At 39.1% G+C, this 10729-nt stretch overlaps 1 protein-coding gene across 4 annotated transcripts in view; it reads right to left on the bottom strand.

Annotated features, from left to right (window-relative positions):
- Nucleotides 1–1770: 1770 nt before the first annotated feature.
- LOC119029137 (transcription initiation factor TFIID subunit 4B-like) overlaps nt 1771–10729 on the bottom strand; it is a 33889-nt gene continuing 24930 nt past the window's right edge. For 2 of the 4 annotated variants that reach the window (XM_037115760.1, XM_037115764.1), the window contains exons 15-16: nt 5358–5465; nt 1771–2371 (exon numbers count right to left, since the gene is read on the bottom strand). In XM_037115760.1, coding sequence (XP_036971655.1) covers nt 2246–2371; nt 5358–5465 — 234 coding nt within the window. In that variant the 3' untranslated portion in view covers nt 1771–2245. Of the gene's footprint in view, nt 2372–5357; nt 5466–10729 lie in introns of those variants that run through there. The other 2 variants (XM_037115761.1, XR_005077911.1) reach the window with 2 other exon arrangements.

Raw genomic sequence — 10729 nt, 5'->3', positions numbered from 1 at the left:
GTAATCTCTCAGTGAAGAAAAATAATAACATTGGAAAAGAAAGCAAGCAGAAGCAAGAGAATGCAGAAAAGCATCTGTGGGAATGGGTGAATGTGAATGTGATGTTATGTGCATAACTGGTCAAATTAAACTGGAGTATAAAGGATGGACATTCAATTAAAAAAAGGATGAATAAATAATATTTTTAAAAAAGGGCAAGAGTTCATAATGATAAAATTCTAACATAAAAATGTGAGCCATAAGGATGAGCAATGGCTATTGCTTTGTCTATGTAAGGATTACGAATGAATGTATACATGTATACATTTTTCATTACATACCCCTTCCCACTGAAGCCTCCATAAGGTGAGTCCTATTTCTAAGTCCCAATCCAACTGAAAAGGGTGTGAAAACAACACAAAATGTCTGTGCATATCCCTGGTGCCCAAACTGGAGTCAGAGACATTTTACTATGGGCGTGTCAAAAAGAGCAAAGAAAGGCGAGACATCCTACAATCCCAAACTTTCAAGAATTCTATGGCCTTATGTGGACACTTGAAGGTGAAGTTTTCATTGTTGTGCGTGAAGCATCAAGGCTGGGGAAGCACATCTGGAAGTGTATGTCCCACGCAATGATACACCTGCAGATTTTGAAGTCATGTCCTGTTTGTCTGACTATTGCAGAGAGGTCCAGTTGAAGGTAGATCTGGTTGCCTTTGCACACAAGTCTCCCTGTTTTTTTAGCCGCCATGATCCCATTTGTTGCAGTGTGTATCCCTGGTGTTGCATCGTTTTCCTTCAGGGGGCCCCAAAAACCTGTGTGCTCTAATGGGGAGCCAAGGATCAAAGTGCTTGGTGTTGTCCCTCAGTACCCTCCTTCAGGCTGACAATCTGTATGTTGTCTCTGCTTCTGCAGTTTTTGCTGTACTTAAGTCGTTGAGTCTAAATATTCACCTGCTTTTCAATGGCAGCATGCTTATAGATTAGGGAAATCATGCAGTCTTCTGCGTCTGAGATATGAGACACAGCCTGTGATGCGCTCAGTGTGGCTTTCAGTATGGTTGATGAAGCTCAGCAAACTTCTGATCCATCAGTGTACTTATTTTCTGAACAACGTCCTGAGCAAAATTAGTTGCAAGTCTTTCTTCCCTGTTTTCAGCTGCAGTATCTCTTCATCTCCAGCCGTGCACTCAGGCTTTAATCTGGTAGAGTTTGGGCTCTGTCACTGGCAGGAATACTTAGAATAAGGAATCCATCCACGGAAAGGCAGTTACCAAGCTACGCCTAACTTTATTGGTAGATTGAAATTCGGCAGCAGTGAGAGGTTGACAAAAAAAAGTCTTCTTGTGAATTTGTGTTTTATCATTGACTTTGTATGTAATCTAGACGTGTGAATAATTCTGGGAAATTAACAATAGCCTTAAACATTGCATTACACAGAAACACTATGTGATAAGGTTTCCGTTTTTGCCAGCCAGCTCTTTGTCAGTCTGTTTAAATGCCCTTCTAGTGTCCAGTAGGGTCTCATCGCCATATTGGAAGATGAACAGAATCCTTGGGTGATAATTATTTATCATCCAGTTAATTTTTCACAAATGAATCATCTGCAGGGTAGATATGTGTTTTGTAAACTGAAATGCCACAATCATTCCTACTGTAAATGTATGTAATAGCACAGTATTTAACCCAGTTTTTACTTGGTGATGGTGACACATTAAAAATAATGACATCATAGAAGTTCAAACAATTCATCCTGTGGTGACTGTGTGTACAACATTTGATGGCAATCCATCCGATAATTGCAGAGATATTTTATTCTGAAAATTTGTAGGCAAACAGAGCCACATTGCCATCCACAAAGCCACACTGCCTTTGTGGAAAAAAACAACCGAGACATAGTAGACATCAGGATGCAAAGTCCAGTTTTTCAATGATCAAACAATAAATAACCAGATTAATAAAAAAAAACAACATCCAACTGAAAATTGAACTATACTTACTGCACTTTCTCAGCACTTTTCAATAAACAGAACTATCTTCTATTTACATCTTTTTTTAAATCAAACACAATTGTGTGCTTTCACAGACCAGCTGTTTAGAAACACTGATCCAGCACTCTCCTCAAAACATCATACTAAAGACCACAATTACAACAGAGTGCAAACATCTCAGAGGTGAACAAATAAAAGATTACAAACCCAAAAATCATTATTAGATGATTAAGTCATCAACAGAGGGAGGGAGTGAGGTGAGTCACAGAGGGCAGTCAGAGCATGGCTTTGTAAAGAGGGAGAGAGTGGCGTAAGAAGTGGTCCTCCTCCATTAACACCAGTAGATCCCTCAGCATGACCCGAGTCACTCTGTGAACACCCTGTCTGGGCAGAAGAGTCACCTAGCAGGCAGACAGGCAGACAGCGTGAGTGATAACACTGACATAAAGCTGGTGGTGAATGTTTTACACATTACACAATACTGATAAAATGTGTTTGATTATGCAGGATAATGCAGGAATACAAAATGGATAGACTGATAATATCTGAAAATTTGAAATCAATGCACTTTTCCTTGTTACATCATCCAATTCCAAACTGCTGTTATGAGCCCAAATCAAACTTTTACCTTAATAAAACAAAGATACTTACTTACACTACTTACCTTACCTTAAAGCTAGGTTTGGTAAGTTATTCTCAATGCATTTGGCATCATATTTGTATAAGATCTCATAACATCCACACAGCAACCAATAAATCAGATGCTCTGATTTAGCTGTCGCAGGCCTCTAATAAGCCCGTCCAATCGTACATAAGTACCTAAGTGCATAACTGGAGTCTGGCAGAGAAAGTGCAGCCAACATTTCCTAATACTACCATACTTGCAGTAGTGAATACTAAAAATGTTTGTTGCCATGTTGTTGCTTTTTTACATGTTAGTGAGACATGAGGTAGTTGGACGTGGTTAGCAATTGCACTCATCAATCACACTGATGACACTTATACTGAATACTCAGACACTCCATCTCTTACAGAAGGGTACAAATAGACTGTCTACAAAAATAAAAGAAAACACAGAAGAATCAACACAGGATCAAAATATCTTAAAAGGACTTGGACTAAACCTTGCCACAGAGCACGAGAACTGTTTCGACAAAATGAGTTTTGTCTATTTTTATTATTTTTCTTTAAAAATATCATTTTCATAGTGTAACACACATCAAATTCATTGATTTTTGTTTTGAAAATTGTTAATGGACCCTTTATTTTGAAACTTTCAATGTAATTTCCCAAAATATTGTGTCGACACTGTGTCAAAAGGGAGGAATGTAAGAAATGACAGTCTTCCTGTTAGTGATCAAATGTGCTGTATGGACAGGAGGAGAAAGAGAGAATGTCAGTTTGCTTGAGGTGTCAGGAGAGCCACAGGTGGGGGCACATCCCCCCACATGGGAAGATACAGAAGTGTAGATAAGATGACATTTGCTGTCCCATCTGTTACATCAAACAGTCACTGCCCTGAGAAGGACAGGATACATCCAAGCATCAAAGAATCATTGTTATGTAAAGAAACTGTTTTATGACTGTTGTAAATGAAGGTAACCTTCTGTCTGATTCTGTACTTATAATAATTTATAATTTATAAAAAGAGATCTAATTCATACGCTGAAGTCTGAAGTTCTTCGGAGACCACTAGGAGACGCGGTGCAGAAAGATGGCCATTTCTTTCAAATCTGAAAACCATATCTTACCAACTGTTACCAGGTCCTAATCTTACCAACTCACTCACACATCCCATTCGCTGTTCAACTCTCAGCTTCAGGCTGCAGCCACAGTAACGTTACACATGGCTGATCATTTGTTCGTGAAAATCTTGATATTGATTTGGGGACAATGACGTGACTGGTTAGCTCATTGTATAAAATGCTACCGTTTCATTTGCTCTGGGTCCACTCACCGGCTCAGATCCGCTCTGTGCCTGTTGGTTCACCAGTTTACTGGTATTCTTTGAATAAACACATCACCACAGCAAACTGCTCAACAGGACTTGAATGATTTCTTAAACATAAGTGAATTTCACCAATGTGGGATGAATACAAGTGTAGAGTCTAAAGTAAAGTCTAAAGTCTAACCTCCCTAAGTGGATAAATAACAGATACAGGGTCCAGAACCCTTTGCTAAACAGTACTTGGAATGGCTATAGGGTCTTGGAAAGATTCAGTGTGGGTTGCTGCTCCATACCTGAAAACACATTAGAGCACAACTGCAGCTGTTTTTCCTTAAGAGAATGGAGAACTCCTGAAGAATGATAACAAAAGGCTGCATGTTGCATTCCTATTTGGAAAGGCCAGAGTTGCATGATCGAGGCAAACCACCACTCCCCTGATGGAATGCTCCAGAAAGAGTAGCAACTTCAGCTGCAAAAGTCATCCTTTTGGACAGACAGTACAACAGTCTTGCAACCAGGATTTTGTAGCAATGAGATCTATACATCAGAAAGAGAAAGCAGCAAGTGCAGGATTTTGCAGACATTGGAATCGGTGGATCTCTGAATACTTAACTGGGATGCAAGAGAGACAAAAATGGTCCAGAGCCAGAAAAAAAAATTAACCCCAGGAGACACTGTCATCATTGCAGATGCAACAGCTCCCAGAAGCTCTTGGATGATGGGCAACATTTTGGAGACTAAACCAGATGTCTGTTTGCTACTGGAGGCCACAGATTAAGGTACAGTAAGGAACTGTTACAAGCACTAGTGGTAATACTACCAACAGCCAAGATTTAACAAATAAAAAAATATACTGATTTTTTAAATTTATTTTTTAATCAGTAGCAGACCCCTTATTCTTCAAGTCTTTTTCAGAGTGCACTACAATAGCAGTACAACTTAGAATGATTACAACATTCAGTGATGGAAATCCAACAGACCAACAGAGTCAACAGGTCCAGTGAAGGGTTGAATGCACTTTGGTAGATCCATCTTAAAAAGCAACATTTTGTGTATTGTCTTTGTTTTTTGTTTTTTGTGTCTTTGTCTTTGGCGCACCCCCTCCTTCTTGTCTTAGTTAGAGTAACAAATGAGTAACATAATAATTGTGCATGAATTGAGGAAGTGGATCCATTGATTGACCAAGGAACATTTTGCCTTTGTGAGTTTTTTTGTATTGCTTTGGAGCAGAAATGCTGCATCTGTTGTTTCACATACAAGATGAAGATTGTAAGGAAACTAAATCATGGATATATCACGGCATATTTACAAGTCTCACAGGTGACAGTGTAGAGCCCTGATGGTAATGTTGAGGTTTTTTTATCGAGTTCCTTAATGGAAATTTTTCTATGTTTCTGGTTTTGTTTTCAACAAAGAATGAAGACACCACACAGACCAACCTGGCTTTCAGTGTGCTCCACAGGTCTCGTCTTACGAGGCCCAATGGCAGCCAGAGCAGTGAGGTTGGTCTCTCTCTGCTGCATCTGAGCGTCCTCCATTTGTTGTAACTGAAAAGAGAAGAGAGACAAAAAGATCTGTGAAAATGTGATGAATTAAGACTCACACAGCTACTCTCCATTCTATTCTTATACTCACATTTAACATCAACTTAAGTGACCTTTTATTTTTACTATTCAACACTGAGCATGCTATGCAAGTTATCATGTAAATATGTATGTATATACGTCGATTTGATTTTCTTTCCTTTTAATTATATTGTCTATTTTATAATGTCTATTTTCATATTGTCTGTTTTATACAGTGTAGTTTGCTATTGCTCTGTTCTTGTAATATTCCGACGCTGCTGTGACAAACACATTTTCCCATCTGCGGGACATTAAAGGATTTCTGATTCTGAAAGGAATGGTTCCAAACTTAACTCAAATACTTCTTTACTGTACCCAAGTATATTTTTTAGGTACCTGTACTTATTTTTCTGACAACATTTTACTTTTAATACCAATATTTTAACCAAAATGTCTCCATGAATTTTTAAAAAAAAGGCTCCTTACTTTAGTTAATAATGCATCTGAGGGACATCATTGATTGATTTTTTACATTTTGCTGCATTGCAACATCAGCCTACCTAACAAGGCAAGGCTGCCAACTCATACATTGGCCATAAGAAACCCTACTTTTTACAAGCTATGTCCATTTACTCAGGGTTCACGCAGGCAGTTGAATAAGATACAATGCTTACAGGGTGCTGTGTCAGAGTCCCAATAACAGTTTCTTGGGTTGTATGACTATACAATACTTTTAATGTAATTGTACCTCAGCACTGAAATAGCAAGCAACAGTAAAGTGGTAATTATACTACAATTTAACATTATTTCATAATATTATGTTGTACAGGGCAGCCAACCACTGCTCATCTCTCTCAAATCAATCTATCAAATCTCTGGCTAAATAAGATGAAACATCAAATTCTCTAAAAATCACATGTATGCAGAGTTTTGCCTCACTTAGCTCTTAAAATTAACTTCAATAACTAATTGTTATACAAAATACAATTAAGACATGTAGGTTCGATTAGTTAGTGTCATCAATAATGAGAAACTAGAAGCATTACTACAAACTGAAAATCAAATCACCACCATCCCAATTCATATGTATCAGACAGTACAACTGGTATCTTAGTCTTAGTCAGTAAATACTTGTGAAAACATCTTTGACATGATCAGTAAGAAAAAAAGGTCAAATCCCAACAAAATAGTTCAGCTCAGAAATCTTTTCATTTATTTCTAGGCTGGCTTTACGTTTAATAAAATGTAGTTTTCTGGACAAAATTGTCTTGGGGATCCTCTCCTTCATTTACTTTTCATAAAATGCGTCTGGATGCAGCTACAATTTAAAACAAAATCAATACTCCTGGGGTTTAAGGAGTGATAATGCCGATCTCTGCACTGGGTAATGAAGGTACACAAAGACGCACCAATTTCATCCATACAGAATCTCTGAGATTGAAATGAAAACAGATGTAACAAGACAGAAACACATTGAGGGAGACGAATAGGGAGAAGAAGGGTATTGTGACAAAGGAAGTTAAGACTTTCTTTTTCGTCAGGTATCAACAAAGGTATTGCTTTAAAAAAAAAAAAAAAAGTATTGTAGCAAAGTAAATGTAATGTTGTTCTGATGTGATGTTATTCTCTATGAGGCAAAAATGGCTTAAAAGGCGAAATGTGCATTTGTCCCTTTGGACAGTAGACGTGTCGTGGTGGCTGTATCTGCAGACTCTGCAGTCCAGTCATTTTCTCACTTTTTGCTGCTCGGGATGCTTCTATGAGCCAAAATGTGGCTATTTGACATCCTGGAAGAGTCTCAGAAATCAGCTATCTTCCTGGTGTGTTCACAAATAGCTCAGACAAATCCAACTGATTCTACCTTTAAGTGTAATAGTCTTTGAATTATAGTACTATTACATAAGCTTCACTTAGTTTTGCACAGGTCCTTCAGGGGTGTACTATTTACTTTGAAACGTTTTGTATATTTCAGAGACTGTACTTTCGTACTTTTGCTTGAGTAAAGAAGTTGGATCAGTACTTCTACTTTTACCAGTCCTTTTTTAACACAAGTATCTGTGCTTCTACTTGAATAAAGAATGTGTGTGTCTCTGCCACCTCTGGCAAAGTGAGAAAATACTTGCTGATGTAGGATCGATTTTGATACAGCTATCTTGGCTCTGTCCAAAGGTAACAAATTCTGCCTGTCAACACCTCTAAAACTACTATTTAGCATTAAAGATGTTATATCACATTTGTTTTACCTGTCTTGAATAGCTCAGTATAATGTCCAACAGACTGATTTATGACCAGAGTAAGATCCATGTGACATCAGCACAGGGAGGGATCATGCTGGGCTGTCTAAATATAGAGCTACTGTACATCATCATCATCATCATCATCATCTTCATCATATAAAGCCCATCTCTGTTCATCTGCAGCCATTTCAATTCCCTTTTAGCTGCATCTTTTCACCTTATTCCTTGTGACAACCCAGCACATCAATAAAAAACTTTAAAGAAAAAAAAGCCTGACAGGCAGCCTTGTCTAGTCGATTGCTCTAGAACCGAGGGCTTCAAGCTCTGAGGGGCAGGGTTATGATAGTCTGGCTGCTGATTTGGAGGATTACCAACACTGTCAGCATCTGCAGCAGCAGCGGTTGTGACACAAAGCTTAGGAAGGTTACTAAGGTACTTACTGTAGGTTACGTGGTGTAATAACACAGAGACACATATTTTTAGATCCAGTAATTATAAAATTTCCCGGGGTTAATAAAAGTTTGTATATCCTTAACAAATAAATATCCATGAATCTGTTTAGAAATCCCCCCGAAGATGCTACTTCAATCTCCATGACTTATATGAAAATCCCCCTCAAGCAGCCCACACTGCAACTCAGTGACAGTTTAATTATACTTCTTGTTTACATGCCCACAAGTATTATGAGAAATGTAGTTTGAAAACACATGCTTGAGAATAAAGGAATCTGAGATCTTTAACCGGAGTGGATGGATTATTTAGTTTGGTTTCACTTAAGTCTTTAAGAAGAAAGGTCTACATTATGTAATCAGTTATTTTCAGCTTACATTCAGCTTGGTTTTGTTCCATCTTGCATCTTTTCTGGGCTTATATTTGACTGTCCACACAGAGCTTATCATTCATTATTGGGTTCACCTGTCTCTCTCTCTACTTAGAAATAAACCTAAAGAACTGAATATCAGATGCAAATATTTACTGAATATTCTATCAACAAGCAAGAAGGCAGACATTGAATACTTATAAAGCCACCCTTAAACATTGGCTAGATAATGGATAGAAATGACAAATACGAAATATGAAAATGTACCATTTGTCATCTGTAACTCTTGTGTAAATCTTCCAATGTACTTAAGTGACCTCATGTTCGCTGCCTTATAAAACAAAATAAAGTAAAAAGAATGTGACATGTGATACATTGGTTGGTATGCTTTGGGTTAGGGTTAAGGGTTTATGCTTTTAGACTCATGACCTTTGAATTAAACAAAAACAAAAACAGAATGATCCTTTAAACCTTGAATATAAAAGTAAACTCTCAAAATTAACAAATTGACTAATTAACATGATGCCCAGCATGAGGGAATTACAGTTAATTGTATCACAAATCCATGAGTTTAACAACATCCACAAAAAGTTGGTTATAGATGGTTCTGTCACTGAACACATATTTACAGAATATTCTCCAACCAGAGAAAGAGCCCCAATTAAAATCACTTCTGCGTAGCCGCACACCTACTCAGGCTGTCAGAGTATTTGTGTGTAAGTACAGGCTTGGCAAAATGTGGTGAATGTAGCGTGTGGGGGTGGCAGTAGTGTGGCACGTAAATGAACAGTTTCTTTCGCTCTGTAGAAACCTCTGGAAACATGACCGCTGCAAGCTACACAACTGTTGCGCAGTGTAACCGCCTTCTTAAATAGCCACTGTTACTGGTGCCCTTCATCTCCCTCACACCTTTCCCTGCCAGCAAAAAACATCACACAGACTATTGCATAACTAAATGAGCAATTAGCATGAAAAACAGCAGGGATCTGACACGTTCCCAGACAACATTTCCTGGGAATTTACATAGGCATGCAGAGCTGAAACATATCAAGAGCCTCTTAGGCTTGGGTGTAAGTCGCAGCAGCAGTTCCACCTCATTATTGGTCCACACGTACTAAAACAATCTTTTTTTCCTCCATCTTCCTCAGCATCGTTTCAAGAATATTTACGTCCATACGGATCCACTGAAAATGACAGAAAACTCTGTAGTTCATCTTACAGGCCTCTAGGTGGCGCTTGAAATTCACCAAAAACAGAGAAGAAGAGACGGAGCATGCAAGAAACATGAACACAAGCAGTAGTTCGCCATTGTTGTTGTGAGACGTCGCAGGGTTCAGAGGTCGGAGGCTAGAGGTCGAGGGGTGGGGCGATGGTGTCATCGTTTCGGAAAGTATGCGGATTCGCCGTCCACACGAGAACGGGAGGGCTGCGTTTTTTCCACCCTAAGACCCGTTTTCAAAAAAGTGCGTTTTCACTCACTGCGTTGTCAGGTTCCGTGTGGACAGTTGGCCAAAACGATGCAATACATGTGCGTTTTCGTGTGGATGGCCTCTAAACGTCATCTTATCAACCTTCTTGTAACAACTCAGAAAGAATTGCTTCTCATATGACTTTCTGACCCTCACCCCAAAGGGAATTCTCCTCTCCTCCTCTCAGATCCTGATCCGTTCTTTACAGCATATCGATTGCTGAATGGAAAACAGTAATTTCTCACAACCCACCTCACCGTTTCGAAGCAGCTGGCATGGCTCTAACAACTCACAGCTTGTCAAAAAGGCCCAACAGAGACAGCTTTTCCTCAGCAAGCTGACACAGTCCCAGCTCCCACAGAAACTGTTGGACAGCTTTTAGAGGAGCACCATCGACCACATACCAACGGTGCGGTATGCCGAATGCAAAGACCCGCACTATGTGGTTAAAGCAGCCCAGCACATCATTGGGATGGAGCTTCCTACACTGGACACTGGTTATGCTGCCAGGCTAAAGAAGAAAGCAAACATTATCTGTAAGGACTGAACACACCCCAGACTCTCTGCCTTCAGGCAGATGGTTCTGGACAAAAAAAAAATCACCACCAACAGACCAAGAAACAGCCAAGAAACAGCGTCTCCCTCAGAGCTGTGACCTCCATCCACCCCCCACAATGAAAAATCCCACCCACAGAAACTGCAGCAGCGATTGACATAGTT

This window comes from Acanthopagrus latus, chromosome 11 (assembly GCF_904848185.1).
Source record: "Acanthopagrus latus isolate v.2019 chromosome 11, fAcaLat1.1, whole genome shotgun sequence".
Lineage (NCBI taxonomy): Eukaryota > Metazoa > Chordata > Actinopteri > Spariformes > Sparidae > Acanthopagrus > Acanthopagrus latus.
This window is presented reverse-complemented; position numbering and strand designations above follow the sequence as displayed.